General features: G+C 32.4%; 1 protein-coding gene across 1 annotated transcript; it reads left to right on the forward strand.

The window, feature by feature from the left end:
- The first annotated feature begins 4,881 nt into the window (after positions 1-4,881).
- On the forward strand, positions 4,882-22,515 carry LOC145094058 (LOB domain-containing protein 30-like). The gene is made up of 2 exons (XM_079032323.1): positions 4,882-5,540; positions 22,027-22,515. Exons 1-2 carry the CDS (start codon positions 5,214-5,216, stop codon positions 22,432-22,434), a joined length of 735 nt encoding a protein of 244 aa, XP_078888449.1. The 5' UTR covers positions 4,882-5,213; the 3' UTR covers positions 22,435-22,515.
- Positions 22,516-27,064: the final 4,549 nt, after the last annotated feature.

A 27,064-nucleotide genomic window follows, 5' to 3' on the forward strand; every position in this document is an offset into this window, starting at 1 on the left:
AGACTGGATTCACACGAATGTTCCTCCAATTCACTCAAACCAAGGCTCTGATACCAACTTGTAACACTCTAAAAATTCAAGCCAATTTAAACTTTTCAAAAACAACTCAATTTCATTAAGTTATTACAAAAAGGTTTTCAATACAATTATTATCAGAGTATTCCCAGAACCATATCGTAAAACATAAACATGAGGAGCGGTACGATCACGCCTTCGCCTTGCCACGGTCTCCTGAAGTACCTGAAAACCATTAAACCACAACTGTAAGCCTGAAAGCTTAGTGAGATACCCCCAAAATACCAACCACATATACCACGCATAACATATCATAACCGAACAGAACAGCCATGCACTTCGGGTCTACCGTGTGACTAGTCCGCCCTACCGGGCCTTCAGTCCACCTGGTCCACCCTTCGAGTCTAGCCATATCCATCGAGTCTGCAGTGTGGTTGGTCCACCCGCACCGGGATTTCAACCCACCTGGTCCACTCTCTGAGTCTACAGTATGACTGGTCCGCCCGCACCGGGCCTTCATGCAGCCTGGTCCACTCTCCGAGCCTCGGCACGTATGGTCCGCCTTCGCGGGGCCTACAGCCTATCCGGACCGCTCGATGGGCCTTCGGGTTAACCGGTCCGCCCTGGGTATGTTGTCCTACAGCACAAAGCAGGACCCGCCTCAACCCAAACCCAGTATAACAACCATATGCACATAAACATACAATCATATAACAATTCGCATCCAATCAAACCGATCTAGCAGATCACATAACATAACATCATCCTAACCAGGATACCAACCTAACCGGTCACTAGCATAGCATCATCCTAAATACAAGGATACCGACCTTAACCAGGTCTCTAACATATACCATCCTAACTACCAGGATGCAAACATAGCAAAGCAATAACATAACAACGATACCCGGATTACAATCCGATAAAGGGCCGGCCTTGGTGCCTTAGACCCTGTTGATATAGTGAGGATAACTCACCTCGCAACTGCTGACTGAAAAGATAAGATCACGCTGCTCCAACCTCCGACACGAACTCCACCACTGATAATACGAAAAGACTGAACTCAATAAATACCACTAATTACCAATTTACCCCTAGAAGTCAACTGGTCAACTCTTGATCAAAGTCAAAGTCCTCAGTCAAAGTCAACCTGCCTGACTGACTCTACTCGACGAGTTAGCCCGCTGACTCGTCGAGTCCCTATGCTCTGAAAACTCCCATATCGCGACCCAACTCGCCGAGTCCCACGAACTCTGAGTCACTTCCTGCTCAACTCACCGATTCATAGCTCAACCAAAAAGGTGAGGACCTCACGACCAGACTCGTCGAGTCCAAGAATAGACTCGCCGAGTCCAAGGCTATCTTCAACCAACTCGTCGAGTTGTTCTTCCAACTCGTTGAGTTTCTGCCTATCTTCAAGCAACTCGCCGAGTACACCCATGTGACTCGCCGAGTACCACTAGCTCTTAATCCATTCAGTGGCTTTCCAAGCCATGCAGGGGCTCCAATCCATAGATCTACCCTTCTACAACCTCACGTAAAGTTGCAAACTTTACGTGAATCCAAATAGATATAAGCATAATACACTCTTGGGCTACGGTTTGGGACCAAAAGGATTCATCAAAAACTCTTGAACAGGGACTTTATGCTCTTTTGGATCATCACTACTCTAGATATGAGGTAGCAACCTCAGATCCAACCTCCAAACTCAAGATAGCACTAGATATACTCCCAAAAATCCCACAAATGATAGATCTAGATGGATAATAACTCAAGCAACGAATCATTACCTCAAGAGAAGACTCCAATAGAAGAATAAGCCAAAACCTTGCAAAGCCCCTTCCTCCAAGCTTCTTAATCTTCAAGGATCTCTTCAACAACACTCCTTCAAGATCCAAATGCTCTCTAATTCTCTCACAAACGAATATTAGGCTTTCTGGACTTCAAAGGAGAGTAAAGAGGCTGGGGAGAGGGTATTATGTTCTTTATATATGGCTCAACCCCCGGGATTAGGGTTTTCTCCACACATCACCAACTCGTCAAGTCCACCCATGTGACTCGCCGAGTTGGTCACTTAACACGCGACCCATAACACGACTCGACTCGCCGATTCGACCTCCTTATTTACTCCTTTAGCCTTTTAACTTTCTTCTGAATTTTCGGGATGTTACAGAGGTGTCGAGATCCCCATCCAAGATTAGGAGTTTTCTGGGTTTGGCAGGTTACTATCAGAGGTTTATCATAGATTTCTCCAAGAATGTTGTTCCTCTCACAAGATTGACCAGGAAGGGTGTTACCTTTGTTTGGGGGCCTGAGTAGCAGACTTCATTCGAGACTCTTCGCCAGAGATTGTGCGAAGCACCAGTGCTAGACCTACTGGAGGGTGTAGAGGACTTCGTAGTCTACTGTGATGCATCCATATCAGGAATGGGTGTCGTGTGGATGCAGAGGGGGCACGTGATAACATATGCGTCGAGGCAGCTGAAGCCTCACGAGACGAGGTCTCCCACCCATAATTCAGAGTTGGGGGCGGTGGTATTCTCCCTTAAGATTTGGCGCCGCTATCTTTATGGTGTCCTATGTACCATATACACGGACCATAAGATTCTGAAATACGTTATGGATTAGCCCAACCTGAAGATGAGATAGAGGAGGTGGCTGGATGTAGTGAAAGACTATGACTATGAGATTTTGTATCACCCTAGCATGGCTAATGTGGTAGTCGAGGCCATGAGTAGTAGGGCAGCGAGTGCTCCAATCTAATATGAGTGTATGAGGATGACGGTGATGATTCCGGTCTTAGATACCATCCTAGAGGCCCAAGCGGCGACCATGAGACTAGAGAACCATAAGAGAGAGCAGGTGATTGGGCAAATTTATGAGTTTGAGACTGATAGTCGGGGGCTTATGACCTTCCATGGGCGGATATGGGTGCCATATACGGGTGGAGCTCGATGTATTTTGATGGGGGAGGTCCATAGGTCGAGATTCTCGATCCATCCTGGGGCCACCAAGATGTATTTGAACTTGAAAAAGGATTATTGGTGGCCTTGTATAAAGAGAGATGTGGCATGGGTAGTTGAGAGATGCTTGACCTGTCGTTAGGTCAAGGCAGAGAACCAGCTTCCCCATGGCCAGATGCAGCCTTTAGAGATTCCCCTGTGGAAGTGGGAACAGATCTCCATGGATTTTATTACCAAGTTATCGAGGACTGCACGAGGTGTCGATGCAATATGGGTGATTGTAGATCGGTTGACGAAGAGTGCTCACTTCCTGGCTATAAGTGAGAGCTCTTCTGCGGAGAAATTGGTCGAGGTCTACGTTCGAGAGGTGGTGGCACGACATGGGCTGCCAACATCGATAGTGTCAGATCGGAATGTGTGTTTTACTTCCAGGTTTTGGAAGAAATTTCATGAGGAGTTAGGTACCCGGCTGCATTTCAGCACCGCATACCACCCGCAGACAGACGGGCAGAGCGAGCGGATGATTCAGACGCTCGAGGACATGCTACGCACATGTGTTATGGACTTTGGTGGGATTTGGGACACCTACCTGCCCTTAGCTGAGTTTTCATACAACAACAGCCATCACTCCAGTATCAATATGCCTCCCTTTGAACTTTTATACGAGAGGATGTGTCAGACTCCTATATGTTAGGGAGAGGTGGGGCAAAGAGTGATGGGGCGCACTGAGATAGTGCTCAAGATGACAGAGCAAATCCAGCAGGTTAGATAGAGATTGCTAACAACCCAGAGTCATCAGAAAAGTTACGCAGACCGGAGACGTTCTAAGCTAGAATTTATGGTCAGTGATTTTGTCCTCCTAAAAGTATCCCCATGGAAAAGGGTGATCCGATTCAAGAAGTGGGGTAAGATGGGCCCTATATACATTGGTCCTTTCAGAGTGATTGCTCAAGTGGGTAAGGTAGCTTATCAGTTAGAGCTGCCTGCAGAGTTGAGCCAGATTCATAACATCTTCCATGTATCCCGGCTGAGGACGTGTGTAGCCAACGAGACGGCAGCGGTCCCGTTCGAGGACATTCAGGTTGATGATAGCCCGAACTACATTGAGAAGCCAGTGACGATTTTGGATAAGAAGGTGAAGGTCTTGAGGAATAAGGAGGTGCCCTTGTTGAAGGTTCACGCCCTATATATAGAGTACTTGTTAGTATAATAGGTATGTTGTTTTTTGGAGCAAATACATAATATTTCTGCACTCTTTGTAATGAACTGTTCTACAGTGTCTATTAATCAAATCATATCTTATTTACTCGTTGTTGTTCAAATCCTTTAATTCAGTTCTTTTGATGACATTTTTGTTATAGAAATCTTTCGTTCTTAAATTCTAACAATTTCGTCGGTATATTTGTCGGCAGTTCGTTGGTAATTATCCACGAGCTAAAACCCGACGTCCTGAAGACCGTCGTAAAACCCATCTCCGACGGAATATTGGCGAATTTGGCCGTCATAAATGTATTCTTTGTAGTAGTGTTGGGATGGTTTTGATAAAATCAAGTCATAAACATAGAAAACAAAATGGGATATGCTAATCACGATGTCTAAAGATGTAATCTTGAATTAAAATTTTATTTTTGTAAGTATTGCACACTAGCTAGCAACGGATATTAAATCCGAGTTATCATTAGCAAGGGTGTCATGTTTAAATTCCTTAAATTAACAATTTGATTATTGTATAGTTGAGGACTATCATTCTAAACATTAAAGTATAGGGTGCAAAGTGCATTTGTCGAAAACATAATGACATAAAGTAAACTTTCTTTACATCTTTTGTTGTGTAAAGCAATCTTGTATCTATAGATATGCATATATATCAACTCATCATCAAAAGATATACATATATACGTACCTATACATACATATATAGAGAGAGAGAAATCTAGAGAGAGAAAGCATGGGAGTTGTGTATCCGAGTTCACGAGATGAAGAATAAGCAGCTGGTTGTATGGTATGTTTGCTTCACGCAATCTGTCTAATTTCGGGTTTGCTTCTTGGCGTGCCTTCAAAGCTTTTATTTTCTTCTTATAATCCCTCTCTTCTCAAACCACACACCAAACCCTAAATTCTCTCTCTCTCTCTCTCTCTCTCTCTCTCTCTCTCTCTCTCTCTCTCTCTCTCTCATCACAAACCCTAATTATCCCATGTTCAAGATTCTATAAAACCCAGAAAACCCACATCAAAATGAGTTCAAATCCTAGCACTAGCAGCACCAGTGGCGGTGGTGGCGGTGGAAGTAGTGGTGGCGGGCCTTGCGGAGCTTGCAAGTTCTTGAGGAGGAAATGCGTTGCAGGGTGTATATTTGCACCCTATTTCGATTCTGATCAAGGTGCAGCCCATTTTGCGGCCGTACATAAAGTGTTTGGAGCTAGCAATGTCTCTAAACTCTTGTTCCATCTTCCTGTTCAAAGGCGGCATGATGCGGTGGTCACCATTTGTTATGAAGCTCAGGCGAGACTTAAAGACCCCGTCTATGGCTGTGTTTCTCACATCTTTGCTCTTCAACAACAGGTTTCATCACTATCTCTCTCAAACAATACACATATAGTGCACTGAATTATATTGCTTTTACAACACTTGCTACACAAATTAAATGATATTGTTTTTTTTTATTTATTTAATTTTCATGCGATAAGAGCGTTACGCGTCAATATCATATTTTAGTGATAATATACGTATATAGACTGAACTTTATTTTAATAGTTTCGTTTGTAAATAATGCGACATCTTGTCTTTCTTTCATACACACAAAGCCGAAATGAAACCAATATTTCGGGGTCCTTGTTTGACGTTATGTTTGATAATTAAATAGTTATATACTTGTATTGACTGTTTGACTATTGTACTTTATATATGCTAGTGACATAGATATTAATTTCTTCGGTTACAAACATATACTGAACTAGTTTTCACTTGTACTGTTGTACATAAACCCGACAATAATTTTCTTTTTATTGGTATAATATACGAAATAAGGGTATGTGTGTGTGTCTTTTAAATATTAATTTGTTGGTAAATGTAATTATATTTCTTATAATTATAAAACGCAATGAGTTTATTTTTAGTAAATCTAAGTAATTAATGCTTACAAAATGAAGTTAAGTCTTATTTTGGAAAACAAGATTTTCACAATGCTTGTATAGCTATTATCTTCAATCAAATATTTTAACGATCTTTCTTTCTATCTTCTAATGTTATCGATTATTCTCGAATCAAAACTAGTTTTATCAACAATTAGTTTCTTTAATGGGAAAACCCTTTGCTTTCTTTTCCTAATTCCACCAATTTTATCATCTTGAGTAATTGGGATCTTACTATATATAGTTAAAAATAGTACATCCTTTTTGGGGCGAACCTATATCTTCAAGTTAGATACTTATGTCCATTACTAGCGTTTATACCATTGTGTTTTCGAATCTTAATTAATAGCATATGTGACTTGAAAATCAAGTGTATTAGACAAATATCATTCTATGAACGTGATTCTTAAATTACTAGGTGTAAAACCCGTGTATTACACGGGTTGATTAAATACTAAAAACATTAAGTATTTTTTTTAATAAAATTTAAAATAAGGAATGAAGATACTATTAATTACATTCAATACTTTACATATATAAATATATAAGTATTATGTGGCTTTTTAATTTAAAATTTAAAAAAAAAACTACAAATTGACATGTGGATATTATTTATTCTAAAAAATATAATAAAATGACAAGTGTGAAAAATCATGAGAGATTGAGACGTGTCAAAAAAAACTTTCATTTATTAAGGAAGATGAAATTAACTTTCGTATGCCTCACATGACGTCTTGGCGTGAAAAATTACACGAGAAATTAAAATGTGATTCCATCTTCACATTATCAACGGGGATACCGTGTAATGTCACGTATATATACATATAGTTAATGATAATAATAATAATAATTAGGTGTAATACCCATGTATTATATGGGTTAATTAAAAAATTAAATATAAAGGTTTCAATATTTAAGAACTTTGATTTATAAGAAAATAAGAAAATTAATGAATTATTAAATTTGATTTTTGATCTTTTAAATTTAAATAAATAAACAAAATAAATTAATGAGCTTTAATTTTGGAATTTTAAAATAAGAAGGTTAGTCCATTAATAAATTTGATATTCATTTATTACTATATTTATTGTAATTATTACATTAAAATGTTATGTGGAATTTATTAAAATAGAAAAACTCATAAAATGACATGTGGAAAAAAAAATTAATTCAAAATAACCACAAAATGACATTTAACAAATTGAATGAGAGTGTGACATGTGGCAAAAAAAACTTTCATTTATTAGAATAGATTTGTTACTTTGAATCAATGAGATATAGTACTAGCTTGAGAAAAAAAATAGGCATCACAATGTTCTTTTAAATGTTTAAATTAATCTATTAAATTGAAACGTTATGTCATATATATATATATATATATATATATATATATATATATATATATATATATAATATATATATATATATATATATATATATTATGAACCAAACAAATTATATATACGAATTGAAATCTAACCTGTCAAAACATTACCCAATTGACATAACCTCAAACTAAAAACATGACTAGATATCAAATTAAATAGATGAATTCATACCAATATAAGACTGGAAAATAAAAAACCAACACATAGAATATAACAAAGTGTTAAAACACTTGCATTGCGTATATAACAAATTAATCAAAAGATTTAAAGAAAAATACATGTATGAAGATAAAGCTTTGTGTGGGGATCTACACAAAGTCTGTTTCTTTTTGGTTTGAATAGTTGTCATGTTGAGTAAACTTCAAGGTTTTGAGTTGTCATATGTCATGTGTCAATATTTCATAATCAAATCATACTTTAGTTTACATTGCATATTTAACCCTGGGTCGTAAAAGGAACTTCTTTAATAGACAATCATATTATGATGTACGAAGTAGGTCTTAAAAGCCTAATAACAAGGATATTTTAAACGAACAAACAATTGCTAAATAAATATTTTAATTAAATTAAAATCAAATTAACTATAGTAGTTTTCAAACTAAATAAACAAGACATGAAAATTTCAATTTACTTTTATTTATATGCATTTGATTTTTAAAAAAAATAACCAATCAACTTATTTAATTATGTCTTCAATATATATTTCAAGAAAAAACAAAATAGGGGTTGTCTTAAAATGTATTCGATATATATATATATATATATATATATATATATATATATATATATATATATATATATATATATATATATATATATATATATATATATATATATATATATATATATGGTTAGGTTCATGTGAGAGCCTAATTTTGTGAGACCGTGAGACGCATTTTTTTTATTTTTTTTATTTTTTTTTATTTTTTTTAGTTAATTCAAGTTCCGAAAATAATATTTAAAAAAAGAATTTTTGGATTTTTCCATTTATTTTGCATTTTAAAATTATTTTTTAAAATATGTACAGTGTAATATTCTATTAAAATATTTCACGTATTTTTTAAAAAAAAAAACGGGATTTTTTTTATTTTTTTATTTTTTTTTAGTTAATTCAAGTTCCGAAAATAATATTTAAAAAAAGAATTTTTAGATTTTTCCATTTATTTTGCATTTTAAAATTATTTTTTAGAATATGTCAGTGTAATATTTTATTAGAATATTTCACGTATTTTTCAAAAAAAAAGGGGGATATTTTTTTATTTATTTTTATTTTTTTTAGTTAATTCAAGTTTCGAAAATAATATTTAAAAAAAGAATTTTTTGATTTTTCCATTTATTTTGCATTTTAAAATTATTTTTAGATTTGGTCTCACGGTCTCACAAAATTAGAATGGTCTCAAATGAACCTGAACCTCTATATATATATATATATATATATATATATATATATATATATATATATATATATATATATATATATATATATATATATATATATATATATATATATATATATGGTTAGGTTCATGTGAGACGGCCTAATTTTGTGAGACCGTGAGACGCATTTTTTATTTTTTTTTATTTTTTTTAGTTAATTCAAGTTCCGAAATAATATTTAAAAAAAGAATTTTTTGATTTTTCCATTTATTTTGCATTTTAAAATTATTTTTAGAATATGTACAGTGTAATATTCTATTTAGAATATTTCACGTATTTTTCAACAACAATAGAATTTTTTTTTATTTTTTTATTTTTTTTTAGTTAATTCAAGTTCCGAAAATAATATTTAAAAAAAGAATTTTTAGATTTTTCCATTTATTTTGCATTTTAAAATTATTTTTTAGAATATGTTAGTGTAATAATTCTATTTAGATTATTTCATGTATTTTAAAAAAAAAAAAAACAGGATTTTTTTTTATTTTTTTTAGTTAATTTAAGTTCCGAAAATAATATTTAAAAAAATAATTTTTGGATTTTTCCATTTATTTTGCATTTTAAAATTATTTTTAGATTTGGTCTCACGGTCTCACAAAATTAGAATGGTCTCAAATGAACCTGAACCTATATATATATATATATATATATATATATATATATATATATATATATATATATATATATAGAGAGAGAGAGAGAGAGAGAGAGAGAGAGAGAGAGAGAGAGAATGAAAGTGCTTATTTTCGTTTTTTCAATAGTTATTCTATTTATTACATATTTAAAAATATACTATTTGGTACAATAATTAAAGAAATTGATGAAATCAATGGAGAGAATTGTTTTGATTGAATAATAATAATTGGCTTAATTTGGTCGGTTTTCGTTCCAACTAAAAACCTGATTCGTTGGTATTTCAAGGAGATTGTCGGCCTTTTGTTTCACTCATAAAACTTTTTGGTATTTTTGTAATGTTCATTACATTTTTTTTTCCGCATTTAGTAAAAAAAAAATCGAAATAAGAACTGACACAATCATATAACATTTGGAGTTTTACGAAGAAATTATGTAATAAATCAATTAATATTAAGTATTAGTTAGATTCTTTTTAAATAATGAAAGATATATAATTACTTATTAATTAGCTAATTGTGATTTTAAAAAAAAAGGTATAAAAATAAATGTTACGTTTTCAGTTAGATACATAACTTGCTAAAATAGTTTGTTTATCGATTATAACTAGGGTGATAAATCGTGTTATCGTTTCTTGTTTTTGGTTTCGTGTTTATGTCTGACACGACACGACACGACAATATTTTATGTAACACGAACACGACACGACGTCGTGTTTTTTTAAACTAACACGAAAACAAACCAATTAAAAAACGACACGAAAAATATAACATATACAAAAAAAACTAGTTTATTTAATGAATACTTTATCAAATATAACACGACAAACACGATAAAGAACTACTAAATCGTGTCAAATTTTGAACACGAACACGACACGACACGACATCGTGTTTTTTATAATTAACACGAATACGAATTCAAATTTCAGTTTCGTCCCAATTTCGTTTCGTATCATGTGTTTTTATTATGTCGTGTCATAAATTATCACCCCTAATTATAACGCCTTGACCATACGAGAAAAGCTACAACTTCTCAAATTCAGAAGTTCACGAAAACGAAAATTTCACTCCTTTACATTATCCAAACCTATAGGCTATAGGGACAATATTATAAAAAGCGTAATTAGTATAAATTATAATTAACTATCGAGTTCTATTTATAATAAGAAAGAAAAAGAATTATTTACTTCTTACTAAGTATTGAAAATATATGATCACCAAAATTATTTTAGAGTTTGAATTTTGTGATCTTAAAGTTAATGTTTTCAGGAAAAGGGAATAATGTTGTGAAATACTTTGTTGATTACTTAGGCTGGGGAGTGGTGTCACACTCTTTCATAAAACCGCAGTGTCATGTAGACGTTACGTGGTTAACCATTTACCACAAAAGTGTGGTTTCATACAACACACAAGGAGTGGTGCTACGCTTTGTATTTTTTATTTAAATAAAAACTACATTTTTAATTAAAACCATTTAGTTCATTACTTCAAAATAAAAATAACATTAAATTTCATTGCCTAAATAAAAATCCTACAAACTTAAAAAAAATAAATAAATAAAAGCTAGAAATTTTAAACCTACAAACTTAAAAAAAACATACATTAAACGATTAAAATAAACACACTACATGAAGTCGTCCTCCAAGAACTCGTCTTCCGGGTCATTCTCCGGATCCAAATTGAGGTTAATGTTTTGAATCCCGTAAATGTGTTCCACCAAGTACATACGAAGATTGTGAAATGTTTAATTGCAACGAACATCTGCTCTCTTTTCGATGTACTCGTCGCCCCCAATTTCTATTGCTTGTGTCGCGGGAATGGTTTCCTCTTCATCATACTCAAATATCGTTATTCCTTCATTTTCGATAATCATATTATGCAGTGTTAATTATACAGGCATACATGACTTCATGCATTTTTTCCTCGCTTAAAAAAATTGTTGGTTTTTTCAATATAAACCAACGTTTCTTGAGAGCTCTAAAAGCCCACTCGACATCCTTCCTAACTCTTTCTTGAGCTTTCTTGGATTTTTAATTTTTCCGACGAGTATAATTCGGACACGTCAATGATTTAACAAAAACTGCATACTTAGGATAGATCCCATCAACTAGATAATAATCATATTTATATGGTGTTTCACGCAATTGGAAAAAAGAATCCGGTGCAGATTCATCGTATACGTTGTTAAATATAGGTGAACGATTAAGAACGTTAATGTCGTTAAGGGATCCAGGAGAACCAAAAAACGCATGCCAAATCCACTAATCATGTGATGTCACCGCTTCAAGTGTGATCGTTGGTTGCCCATGATCACCTCGGGTAAATTGACCATGGTATGAGGCAGGGCAATTTTCCCATGCCCAATGTAGACAATCTAAACTTCCTAACATTCCAGGAAAGCTATGTACGCTAGCATGACAAGATTCCAATTTCATGATGTCATTGCGTGTAGGCTTACATAAATATTTTGGACCATAAAACTGAATAATAGTTTTGCAAAAATAGTGTAGACTATCTCATGCGGTCCTAGCTGACATCCTAAAACTCTCGTCCAACACATCAGGAGGGATGTTATATGCTAATTGACGAAGTGCAGCTGTATATTTTTGTAAATGGGTGAAACCGGGAGTACCTCTAGCATCGGGCCGTTGCTCGAAAAAATCACACTCCCTCGTTAGATCTTCGACTATACATTTGTACAATGGTTTGAACATTCTGAAGCACCTTCTAAAGTAGTATCTTTGAAAAGTGACATTTTCTTGAAAGTGGTCATGTATCAGATATTGGCTTGCATCTTCACGATTTCTACACATAAATCTTCGGGTTCTCTGTTCAGCATTGTCGGATGCCTTACTGCATGCCACTTCATACGTTTGTTCCACAAATTTAGCAGCAGCGACAAAAACATCGAACATAACATCAAATTCTTCAGAAGAATCGAACAATTTGATTTTTTTGAGAGGTAATGTAGTAGAAAGATAAAAAAAAAATATATGAAGGGTTGAAAGGTTTATATAGATGTTAAAGGTTAAAAGAAAAAAAATTTAAAACCCAATTTTTGACCATTTGCAACCGTCAAATGTGTTGCCCAATCAAAATCATGCATCGACCGCTCCCTCCGAAAGCCGCATTACAGTCTCGGCCACGCCTAGATCGCACCCTGTGGGCGGTGTTTGTGCTTATATGGAAAGGGGAGTGGGGTCCAGGCCGCACCCACTCCGCCCGACCTTATATACTATAATCATTTTGGGTGTTTGTGTGAATCGGAGGGTGGTAGCCATTAACGATATTAGGTCGTCCGGTATACCTAAGATGAAGGTCTCCATTGTCTAGCTGGTCATGAACCACGATCATGTAAACCATTCCTGTGTCTCGTCGTGGCTCGTGGTCGTGGTGGTTCATGTTGGGGAGGACGGATGAGGATGACTGTCTCTATTCTTCTCTCTTCTTTCTTCTTCTCTCTTACAGACCACGATGAAGATGATGTTGAGCACCATCCCGGCTATGTTGAGGAAGACGATGATGGTGACGTGGAGGTGGAAGGAGATTTTGGTCATGAAGACCATAACGGATAGTCTTAGTGTCATACTGTCATGGAGGGTAGTAGGTATCCATCCATTTATAGTGTTAGTGTTATATTGTCATGTTAGTTTTTCTCTCTTCTAGTTCCATCACTCATTTCTTTAAATACATGGAGGTGGAAGGAGATTTTGGTCGTGAAGACCATAACGGATAGTCTTAGTGTCATACTGTCATGGAGGGTAGTAGGTATCCATCCATTTATAGTGTTAGTGTTATATTGTCATGTTAGTTTTTCTCTCTTCTAGTTCCATCACTCATTTCTTTAAATACATGGAAATGGTAATCTCTAGGTTCCTTTCTCTTCCATCACTTAGAGAACCATAAAGTACAAGATAAAGAAGAAGATAGTTACAGGAGAAGCTCGACAAGTGTATTTTGTTAAACTCCGATATTGAGACATCTAAACTTGTGTTCCCAGTTGTAACTTGCTTCCACAGCCTTTCTCAGGCCTTCCTGTATCGACATCGATTATCTCCATCATACAACCTAAAAATCGGATATCACCAGAAAGTTATAAAAGTATGATGCATATTCTATATGTCAAAAATGGCCATCTTAATTGATGTAGTTTTTATTACATCGATCACTTCAAATTTTAGACAATCACTTCAATCACTTCAAACATTCAGAACATCTCCAACCAAACACCAAATCTCTTTTTACACCATTTTGGTATAAACATTTCCATTCAATTTGCTTTGATGCACTCTTTTTGTGTAAATAAATAGTATCATGCCAAATTTAATATTATAGTATTTATTTACATCAAAATGGTGTCAAATTTTAATATGTTAATTTTGGTCATTAAATTTTTATCTTATTCATTTCTAGTTTATAAAAAGATCATTAGATATATATTGAAGTATGTGAATTCTCGTACGTTGTATAGAATATAATTATACAGTTAAAATAATGTCAGCTATATGTTCTCTAAATTAGTCTTAGTAAGTATGAAATAATAGTTTTTATACTAAGTTAATAAAATATTATAATTATTGTGAATCATGTGATGAAATAGACATATCATAATTTTAATATATATATATATATATATATATATATATATATATATATATATATGATATTGTTAAATAATTTTTTATTTATATTTTGTGTTCAATATCCTACTTAAATTTACAAATAAGTATAATAAACTAACAATTTAAAAATTGTAGCATTATAATGATAATAATTAATATCAATAATATATTTAAATTAATAAATTATATATATTAGGTTGATAATTAGATAGTTAACATTAAAATTAAAATATTAAATAGTTTTTATATATTAATAAATTAATTTAATACGATGCAAGATGAATTTATGTTTTAAACAAATTAACACCGTAACGTCCTTTATAAGATAGTAATTATTTATGTTTATAAGATATTGTTTAAAATAAGTAAGTGACTATAATATTAAATTTTAAGGATTTTTATGTCTTAAAATTATTATATTATTTTTAAACTAAATAAAAGGTTACCAAGAAATATAACATTTAATAGATGACATTTAATTTAACTAATTAAGTTTATTATATTTAGATTAAAGATTTTATATCTATTGAAACTTGATAATTATATTATTTTATTTTTGATGCTAACATTCTTAACTATATACGGGTATTAAATTATTTTATTGTTAATAACTTTCAACCTAATATACTATTAATTTAAATATGTTATTGGATGTAAAGTATTATTATTTTAATAATATAACATTTTGAATTACTAAGCTAATATATTTAATTTGTAAATTTAAATAAATGTTAACCACAAAATTCAAATAAAATGACTATTTTTGATAGCTAAGAAGCTAAATACATTTTTAAATATATAACATAATTTGTAATGCCAAATAAAATATTTTATTATAATCAAAAATTTTTAAATAAGTAATTTCTATATTAGTTGTGACATTCCAAAATTTCAAGACAATCTTTTCAATTTTAAAATCCAAATGAAACATTCCATACGACCATAAAGAGTAATCATTCAAGGTTTTGATAATAAAAAACAGAGTAATAAAGTCATAATGCATAACATCCCAAAATCAATAAGAAGATACAGTACAATCACATCAGACATTTCTCTTTGCTACCAGAAGCACCTACAACATTTAAACATAAAATGTAAGCACAAAGTTTAGTGAATACCCCAAAATACCACATATCATATAATAATAGTTCTACCCTAACGATTATGTTTCAATCATGCAATCCCAACCCAGAGGGTCCAACCCAACGCGCCCAACCCAACAAACATACAAAGGGGCCTAGCCTAACAGGCCTAGCCCAAAAAACTTATAAGCATATAAACAAGAGTCATAAAGACAACAAGCATAGTTTGACATCTAGTGTCCTACTATATAGTGAGATGACTCACCTAAGCTAATCAATAGAAGCTCAACAACAACCTCAACAACAAAACAACTAACGTAAGCTACCTAATGCTAAACCGAGACTAGTACTTAGTCAAATACTCAATTCTACCAGAGTTTGATCGAAAGTCAAACTAGTCAAAAAGTCAACGGTCAACCATCCTTGACCACCACGAGACTGCCAAACCCCTTGATCGCGTTGTGGTCATAAAGGACAAAACAATCGAGTATTCTTACTAACAGGTGCACATTAGAAAACCCAGAAACCGTGCCACAGTTGTCCTAATCCAACAACTCCAAGACGAATTAATCCATTAAGTCCGAAACATCCCAAAATCAAATAAATCTAAAATCCTGGTTTCTTAAAACTCCAAAATCACACTTTCTTCATGCATAGAGTAAAGATAGCTCATGCATGCTCTCTAAACTCGACCAAAAGGTCAGATCTGAAGTCTAATATGAATCTAAGATCATGGAGTTTTCTAAACTCCCAAAATCAAACCATAAATAGACCATAACTTTATAAAAATGGACAAAAACACCGAATACACATGGATTTAAAGATGAAAACTAATAAAGCTTGAATCATTGGAACATACCAAGGTCCAGAAAGAGGAATGAGGGATGATCTCTTCAGTTTCAAAGCTTTAAAACCAAGTGTTTCAAGAACACAAAACTCTAAAGGAATAAAAACACAAGAACATTGATCAGAAGAGAGATAAGGACCTCAATTTATGAAAATGGAGGCTAGGGTTTGCTCCAAAGGAGCTCTCTAATATGATGGAGGCTGAAAATGAACTAAAACACAAAGATAGAGCCTTTAAATACATGACAAAACCTAATCTTATGGGCTTGAGCTGCACAACTCACTGCGTTGTGGTAACATTCTTACAATGTCGTGGTGACCCATTTTTCATATTCCATTCCAGCTTCAAACAATCATAACTTTTTTATTCCAAAATCCGTTTTCAGTGATATTTATATGTACAAAAAGGTATTAACAAGTCTTTCAATTTTATCAAATTACTTTTGACTTAATGCATATAGAGCTTAATTCATTAATACATGCAAAAATCCCCAAAATATCACTTTTTCCTAATTTACCTTTTTTGGCTCCAATACATAAACCAAAGGCTTAAATTCCTTAATCAACATAATCAATCATCTAATAAGGTCCAAAGGTTGACCCTTGAAGCCTCAGACCTTAACTTGATCAAATTACGATCCGCTATCCTAAAATAAGAAACATCTTGAAACCGAATATTACACTAAATTAAGAATAATAATAGTCAAAATAATATTATATTAAAAGTTATAATACATTATAATGAGAACATCATTTGATACCTGAAATGATCTTCATAATCAAAATTAGAAAAATGTTAAATAATATATTTTTAAACTAAAAATAAAACTAGGTGTTATACATGTCGTATGGTTTATAAAATGTCGATATAATCTATTAGTCACGCCATAATGATACTGATTCCTAAGGTGTTCCGTTGATTAGAGACGATGGCAAACCATATATCTTCTTTTTATATTATATATTTTTAATTACATGATATGAAGGAATATCAATATCAAAATTAAATGACATGTAAATCATTATTTAACTACAATTTTAAATGATTGTGTTAATTTGATTACAATAAATTAGAGGGGTAGTGTTTTTATATAGTTTTTAATGAATTTAATGATTTTACAAAATATATATTTGACCTTATATATAAAACAATATGTTAGTAATAATTTTTTTAATGAATTTTATGATTTTAATAACTAATAATTACTCTAATAACTAACAAATAAAATAAATAATCAACTAATAATTACTTTCATAACTAACAAATAAAATAAATAAACAACGCATATAATAAAGTTATTATTATTTAGAAAATTTATATAACTAAATTAAATTGATTACATCACTTTTATTTATATATTGTTTATCATTAAACAAATATTGTGCGTTATAAAATCATATGTAATTTATTATAAAAAATAACTTAAATAATATATTATAACTTACATTACATTTTAATTAATTATTAAAGTGTCGTTAGTTAAAAATATTATAAGATGTAGTAATTAATAGATAAGTTGAAAGGTTTAAAGGTTTGATGCAAAGATAAGAAACATTGTGGATCATATTTATTTAAACGACCTAACAATAAGATAGTATAAACCTAGTTATGTACTAATTATTAATTATAATATTATTTTATATAATAAATTAATTAATTAATCGAATAAATAAACATTAATTTTACTGTTTAGAATTTATTTAAAATTTAAACACTTCAAATTTTTAAAGGACGATAATATATTTTTATAAAGTCTCTCTTTCTCTTTTCTCTCTCTCTCTCTCTCTCTCTCTCTATATATATATATATATATATATATATATATATATATATATATATTGGTTGGGTTCAACAAGGAATCATTTTAAACCTTAGAACCAAGAAACCAATCTTTTCTTAACTTTTAGAGTAATTTTTTCATAAATAAAAACTATAAATATAGAAATTCATAACTTTTTATCCTCCATCAATTGATATCAAATTTGATTTAAAAAAAACAAATTGATCTATTTAGATTCACACTGTGAATTTGTTTAAATTCAGATTGTGAATCTATGCAGATTCACCCTGAGAAATCTGTGTTGTAAAGTATGTGCAGATTCACACTATGAATCTGTATAAATTCACACTGTGAATTTGTGCAGATTCATATAGTAAATGTATACAAAATTAATGATTTATAGTGTAGATTCAAAATGTAAATCTGAACATATGAAAAAAATAATTTTTTTTATCGAATTTGATATCAATGGAAAAATGATAAAATGTAATGAATTTCTATATTTTTAGAATTTTTTTCGATAAATAATAAGATTTAAAACTTGAAAAAATAATGGTTCATTGGTTTTATGGTTTAAAATGGTTCATTGTTGAACTTTTGCATATATATATATATATATATATATATATATATATATATATATATATATATATATATATATATATATATATATATATATATATATATATATATATAATAAAACACAATTAACCTATATTTTATAATCAAGTCAAATTTAAAATAATATAAATTAATTTGTAAAAATAAGGTGTTTTGACAATTTATACAGCTTAAATGTATTTTTTTGGTATATAAGATGACATAAAACAATGTAGGTCGGAAGTAAAACATCATTTGAATATTTTTTATACCATTTTGGTAGAAAAATAAAGATGGTAAATTTTATTAAAAGTTTTTTATATTTTAGCCCCGAAATTTATATATATATATATATATATATATATATATATATATATATATATATATATATATATATATATATATATATATATATATTCATTAGTTTTTTCATTTTTGTGTAGTTAGTATATTTATATAATTATACAAAATAAAAATTTATATATTTATAGACATACATCTCATTAAATTTTATTTGTCAAAATTTTAAAAACAACGAAAAAATCAAAGATTAAAAATCATTTTGTAAGTTAATATTTAATCGTTTTCAATGTATTTAATTATTAGTATATATCAATGTTATGTTTTAAATGTTAGTTTTGTTAAATATGATCAATTATATAAGTAGATTTTATATAAATTATATAAGCAAAATTTATATAACATATGAGAAAGATAGGAGTGTTATAAGAATAAAGTTTTTAATTTCTAAAAATCAATAAAAATTTAAAAAATTTAACCATTGAAAGGATTAAATTTTGAACGCTAATATGTTCAAATAAACTGATATGTTATAGAAAATTAATCATATAAGGGTGCAAGGGTCGAAAAGGCTATATTTCTTATAACCTATATATGTCACCTTAGCTCCATATAATTTTCTTTTCTTCATATCATTTTCATCCTTCTCATTTTTTTTTCAAGTCACTTTCATTCTTCTTAATTTTTTTCTCATTTTACATGAAAAATTCATATATCTTATTCTTCATAACCAAGATCATTTATTTATTTTTCCTAAAAAAAATACACATTTAGTAATTAGAATTAAAAAGTCTAACACTAAAATAAATCTTACCATTTCTATAAATAGAGGGTAAACTACTAAAATCAATAAATAAAATGATAAAACGACAATTAAAATTGAAGACAAGAATAATAATCCTAAAACAATAACTGAAAGCCTAAAATGAAATTATATATCTCTTAACTATAAAACTTTGCAATTTACTGTGTTTTAGCAAGCACTGGTCTGAACACACATCGTTCAAATGGTCATATGGATGAATAAAGTATTGCATATCTTTTTCCTCTTATTTTCCTTCATCTTTCGTATCTCCTCCTCCAAGACTGTAATTTTCCTTTGCTCGGTATCTCGAATGATGCACAATTTTTCTTCCTTACGTCGTTTTCCTCACCTACCTATACTTTGTTTATACTGGCGAGACCGAAGATTTTGGTGGCGATCTAATATTTCAAGAGGATGTGAGGATGTGGATGATGGTTTCTTCCCTTTATGTTGTCGTTGTGGTAGTGAGTCAACATGAATCACTTCCGCCTCATTGTCGATTAAAATTTATGTATCCGAAGAGGTTGTGTATCTGAACCTTGTACTATCTGAACGTTCTACGTGCAAATTAAATGATCTAGAACTCGCTCCCAAAGCCTCCGGTCTTTGTTGATTGTCACACTCCTTATCTTCTTTTTGACACTTTCATTTTGGGTTTGATGGACGGGAACGTGTTCGTCGCTAGATTCTAGGTTTTGAGCATCATGGAGATGCGATGCTTCAGGAGAGGAATGTTATTGGGTTTTCGGAGTAGATTGTGAAAAGTGTGGTATAGATTATAACCAATATTTTCAATGGAAAGTCGAAATTGGTTGTAGGCTTGTTGCATCAGTAGTTGGTTGTATTTGTGTTGTTATGGTAGATATTGAGGGTAATTAGAGATTAGGATTTTGGAAATGGAATATGAAAAATCTTGAAATCCGCTTTCGGTTTCTTTGCATCATTTGTGTTTTGGATTGAATAAGGTTTTCTGGATTTTCCACGAGAATCCATTTAAAATGGAATTGGATAAAGGGGAATGGAATGAGAGAGAGTTTGAAAAATTTTTGAGGAAATGTAGAATGAAATTGGAGAGAGTGTGTGGTTTTTGAAGTGGTAGAGGGTTATATTTGTAGTGGGTAAAAAGAGTTAATTTTTTTTTGAAAATTTGTCTGTTGGTCAAACAATAATAGAGGGGGGGGGGGGGGTGGCGGCTTACTTAGCTTGTGACCTTTTCCATTTGGCCGTACCTCATCTTCTCAAAGTCGTGTAGTTGCATGTACCACCATGAACCCGTCATGAAGAATCATCAACACTGTTCATCCTTAGAGACGCTCTTAAAAAAGATTTTCTTAATTTTTTTTTTAAAAAGCATCAAAATCAGGAGGTGCTTGGATTGACGAATTTCTTAGGATTTTAATGGATTTAGATTTAAAAGTCCATATAATTCATTGTTTGATAGCAAAACATAAACTAAAATTATTTCAAATTCCAAATTGGTTTTAAAAAAACCCTTCGTTAATGGATTATAAAAACCTCATCCATCAACTAGATCGATTTTTAGACTTCAAATTCCCTCTCTCCCTTTTTATTGTTGAATTATTGTCTTGGATGGAGATGATTTCTTTACCAAATACGAAGAAGAAGGCTCTGGAGGTTACTATTTGACTGATTTGGAGTTATAGAAATAGTTTCGTCTTTCATACGTATAGACCGAAAAGAAGCAACATTTTTTATAGTATTTTTACTCATACTTTTGATTGGTTCTCAAATAGATGTAGAAAAAGCTCTATTACTTGGGCTTTGTGGTTGCAAAACCTAATAATTCAAAATGTTTTGTATTTTTTCTATTTTTTAGCTTTTTGTTAGTAGGTGATAATAATATCTAGTTGTTAAAAAAACTAGATCAATTTTTATTATTAAAATATGTTTTATCTGAAATTAAGAAGAAAACGTTGGGTTGCGTTAGAAAGTAAAAATGGGTGAACTCTTCTTGAGATGCTTCTATAATATCTGTTTTAAATCTTACAAACCAAATACACCGACGTTTTTAATCTTCTCAAATATAAATCCACCAATATCTAAATGCTTTGACAAATTCAAAATACCATGAAAAACAATTATACAATCCAAATGCGTCTCTTTATAACCTAATAAGTAATAATGACGATATTTAGTAAATTTTCAAGATAAAGAAAATAAGCTTTCACGTGTTAACTGTGATCGGCGCATAAATGCCCAAAGCTTTTCACAATATATCAAATCATGAATACGAATGCTCTATCTTTATAAATAGAATTTACTAATGCTTTATAGAAAAAACTTAGGTTCGTGTTCTTATTTGATGTATTATTTGATTGTTATTTATTTATTTATTTATTTTTTATAATTTGTACAATTTTTGTTCATAGATATATTCGTCATATAATGTAAATACTAATACAGGTGGTAAATCTACAAGCGGAACTCTCCTATTTCCAAGCCCACCTAGCAACGTTAGAAAGTCCAACTCCTCCACCACCCCCGACAGCACAATCAACAGCTCTGCCACATGGAATAACCATCAACGACATCCCAACCGCCACATCACTCCTTGGTTCCTATGACCTCTCGTCACTTCTTGAACCCATGGTGCCACCTTCATGGACCACACAACCATCGATCATGAGGCAAATGGATCCCCGTCAATTCATGAGTGGTGGCGCCACCAGAGCTCTAGCAGACATGCCACCATCACAGGGTGGCACGAGTGATCTACAAGAGCTTGCTAGAGAACTTCTACAGAGGCCAAGTAGTGTTAGCTCAGTGCCATGCAAAACCGAAGGCTCATCTTTGCCTCCACATAATAGATGAGATGAGAGTTGAGTTATCTATTTTGACTGGAAGTTTGACTAAATTTCTATAATCTTAGAGATGTTATTTTTGAGATTTTAATGGTCTATCTTAATTACTAATATGATTTTATATTAGATATTTGTTGTTTTGCATGTATCTTTGTTTTATTCTTTATTTCTTAAAATTTTTGCTAGATGTTTATCTTAATTACGGATTTTGATATCCTGAAAATTTATATCTAGTTAGGATTGAACTCAAAGATTAAAAAAATGAAATTAAAAATATAATAAATCATTTTAATGATCTATCTTGTTTTATGATTTTACCAATAACTATAACTAGTTCTAAGAAAATAAAACTTATAGAAAATGACTTTCTTCGAACATCGAAGTCCATTTTGAGTCGGACCAAGTTGGTTTTAAGTTTATGTAATTTGAATCGGATCTTGTTTAAAACCGGAATTAAGCATATATATTATTAATATTTTCTAGTTTATTATTAATTATACAAGGACTGAAAAACCCTATCCAAAAAAATCTAAATGCTTGGAAGATAATCCAGTAATCTTAATGACCCATATCCAAATTGGAAGCCAATATTCGAATGATCCAAATAACCAGCCACCTAGCCCAAATGAGACTATTAATTTGGATTTTGGAATGAATGGCCAAAATTTAGCTTGGCACTTTGGCTCTTGCCGATTGATTTTGAGTAGTTTATCGAGATCAAAAGCAAATTTTATAAAAGCTTTTAATTCTGCAAATTGTGACGGTGCCAATTTTAACTTACCGACTATCTTGTAACTCAAACCAAACCAACATCGCATTAAGGAAATATAATCTCTTTTTTTTGTTTATACAAATCACCCAATTGTCTCTAATGTTATTACAAATAGTTATTTTTTCCTTACAATACACCACAAAATCATAAAGATGGTGCATGTTTGCCAAGCAGCGAAACAAGGTAGTTTCGATTCGATAAAAACTAATATCATACCGAATGATGATTGTTTATTCACGACAATGATGTAATACGAGACGAAAGATCGTTATCCATGTTGGACTAATCGGTTTGTATATCCAAACAAGAAGTTTTAGTTTCAAGGGCAAAATAGGAAAATAGTTTTTATCTATTTATTGGTTGCATGTTTTTGAGTCCATTTAGATTTCTAATTGGATTAGTATAAGGAGTTTATTATTGTTTAGTATAAACAGGTTAATACTCGTTGTAGTATTCCAACCCTTTTTTGTTTGCTTAATAAAAGGTATTCGTTCTTTTTTTTTTTCTTCTTTTTTTCTTCTTTTTTCTGTAGTTTTCTTTTTGTTGTTACCTTGGTGAACAAGACTAAGGTTTTACAACATCCCCTTGTTTACACTTGGTATCAGAGCGAGGTGAAGACGTTGCCGGTTTGAGAGTCGGTTTCAAGAAAACCGTAGCCTTTCGTGTGGGGCAGACGCAGCGGGAACCGGGTTCGGTTTAAGGTGGTGTGATTCGAGGTTGATTACAAAGCAACCCCGGTTTCTTATCGGGCTTGTGAGAGACTAACCGGAGGTGCGGAGTAAACGAACGGGAAGACGTCAAAGCGGGTGACTTTGAATCGGTTCGTTTTGCGGGTGACGGAAGACGGTAAAGGTGGTTGTGATCTTGCCTTGTTGTTCAGTGGAAAAGTGCTCTCGGAACAAGTTTGATTAGGTCGGGGTTGTCAAAAAAAGAGAATACGTTCTTGATCGGTTTGTTCGTGATAAGGGGATACCGACGTAGGTGCGTGAAAAGCGGGCAGGAAGGATCCGTCAAAGCAGGTGGCTCTGGATTCGGTTCGTTTGGCATGATTGAAAGAAAACGGTGAAGCGGGTAGCTTTGTTTTCTTCGTCGGTGGAGTTGCCTATTTGAAGAACGGTAATCGAAACAAAGGAAGAGATTGGACAAACAACACGGTGTGAACATTATGGCGGTGGAAGTTCAAATCGGGTGGCTTTGGATGTGGCCGGGAAGAGGTCGTGAATCCTAGAAAAGTCTAGATAGTAATGAACATGTCCAACGGGATGCCATGGTATATGTCACATGTGTTGTCACCAATTAAAATGGGTTGTTAGAAGACTTTTGACATGACCAAGGTGAAGGTCGGGTGTCCGGGAAAGATCGAGAATCGGGGATGGTTCGAAAAGATGGTGATTAAACAATGTTTTGAACAAATGGCTCGTATGACCAAACCGATTAAGGGGGTGATTGTTTGATTAATCGGTTTGTATATCCAAACAAGAAGTTTTAGTTTCAAGGGCAAAATAGGAAAATAGTTTTTATCTATTTATTGGTTGCATGTTTTTGAGTCCATTTAGATTTCTAATTGGATTAGTATAAGGAGTTTATTATTGTTTAGTATAAATAGGTTAATACTCGTTGTAAGTATTCCAACCCTTTTTTGTTTGCTTAATAAAAGGTGTTTGTTCTTTTTTTTTTTTTTCTGTAGTTTTCTTTTTGTTGTTACCTTGGTGAACAAGACTAAGGTTTTACAACATCCCCTTGTTTACAATCTAAAGTGATGGTATTTTGGACATGCCTCATTTGTATGTGAGCCTAGCTATCAAATGTGTATTACTTGAGATGATAATATACTTGAGCCTTAAAAGACAAAAAGATCACTACTAGAAAACAGGCCTTTAATGAAGCGCTTTTTACGACACGCACTGATTAATGATACGCAAAAGGACGTGCCCTTAAAATAGTGTTATCTCTCCAAAAGTTTAAGGATTTACGTCACGCATTATTGCGTTCCCTTGATTTAGTGTCTCAAGAAAAAAAACACGGAGGGCACTTTATGTTAAACGCGCGTCGTCAGTGCTGTCGCTTTATAATTTTAATGAAACGCTCGTTTAGTAGACAAGGGGGGAAACGAAATCCCAAAATTTTGAAAACCCGCCTCGTTTTTTCTATCTTCTATCTACCTTTCATCCTTGCAATCCACTCTCCCCTCTCTGATACTCTCTCCTCTAGATTTCCCTTCATTCTCTACCTCCCGTCTCTCTATAAACCCTAAGCCATCGCCACCTTCCTTCACTTTAGCACATGCTAGGGTTTTATTTTCTTTCAAGCTTCCGCTTCTCTCGTTTTCTCTCAACCCAGTACGTGCGAGGGTTCGGAATAACTGAGCGAATTCAAACAATCAATCTTCCATTTCAACTTCTTTCAACTCTGGATCATCGGGTATTTTTTCAGATTCCTTTTCAGGTTTTGTTCACTTTCGAAATTGGAATGGGACCCGTTCTTTTCTACTTCAATACTCTCGATCTCAACCGGCTTTTCTTCTTCCACTTCGTCTTCTTCTACTTCTTCTAACAATGGTGGTTCCTGCTCATGGGTAACCTCGGCAATATGCAATTTAAAAAACCCCAAATAAGTTGAATTTTTAGGTATAGGGTTCTTTATTCGGAAGCACAAGGCCATCTGCAATCGATTCAGCTAATCCGAGCTCACAGGTACATGTTATAGTCAACAAATCGCCATCATCATCTTTGTATTTTATCAAAACAGACTTTGAAGCCATATGCCCATTGGTGTAACGCCTATTGACCATTTTATAACTCATTCATATAACGAATTCATATAATGTCAGCGTGTAAAAGAGAATATAAACTCATTTATGTATGTACGTACTCTTTGAGTGATCAATTGCACATTGCTTGCAAAGGGAAGTCCATTCTGTAACTGTGTGATGAGGAGAGATCTTGCAAGCAATCCAGAACTAGGTATATATGGTTGATGTTGCTATGTGTGTCCGTTTCTATTCTGTATGTGCTCCAACGTTGAAATTTTATCATGAGATTCTGTAAGCTGTTAGCAGTTCATTTTTTTGTTTCTTTTATCCATTACAGTTTATTTCTTCCACCCAAGAAGCAGCGCCTTGGATGGGGGAAGGCCTTGCCAAGTATGAGAAAAAGAAGGTTTACCCTGAAGATATTCTTGATAAAGAGGCTGCAGCTAGAAATGGTATGGTTGATGGTGTCACTGGCTCTGAACCTTTGCTTACTAGTCCTTCTAGTTTGACTGATAAAAGCCCCAGTATCAATGGTTATTCATAATGTGCATCTCCTGCTACTCCTTACTCGTATGCCTGTACTTCCTCTCCAGGTAATTTATATACTTTGATTTGTTAATTTTAAGTGCCTTTTGTTAATTTTCTAAAACCTGGGTTGACCCGGCCTGCACTTCCTCTCCAGGTAATTTATAAAAGCCCCAGTGTCAATGGTTATCATATCAGCTGATACTTTGTGTTGTTTGAAACAGAGTTTTCTGATATGACATTTGAAGAATTCAACAAACAGAAACTCGGAGCTACACAAAACTGTTCTGCTACCCAAAAGGGCAACCACAAACTCACTGATGTTGTCCTTCCTCTCACAGTATGATCTTACCTAATCTTTCATGTTTCATTTCACAAACAAGATTCATTTTCATTATCATATATATACATATATATATATATATATATATATATATATATATATATATATATATATATATATATATATATATATATATATATATATTGCAGCAAGATTGGAGGAAAACAGGAATTGTAAGCCCAGTCAAGAACCAAGGATCCTGTGGATCTTGTTGGACATTCAGGTAATTATCATCATCATCATCAAAA

Source organism: Lactuca serriola, chromosome 3 (genome assembly GCF_051521515.1).
Source record: "Lactuca serriola cultivar US96UC23 chromosome 3, Lser_US96UC23_V15, whole genome shotgun sequence".
NCBI lineage: Eukaryota > Viridiplantae > Streptophyta > Magnoliopsida > Asterales > Asteraceae > Lactuca > Lactuca serriola.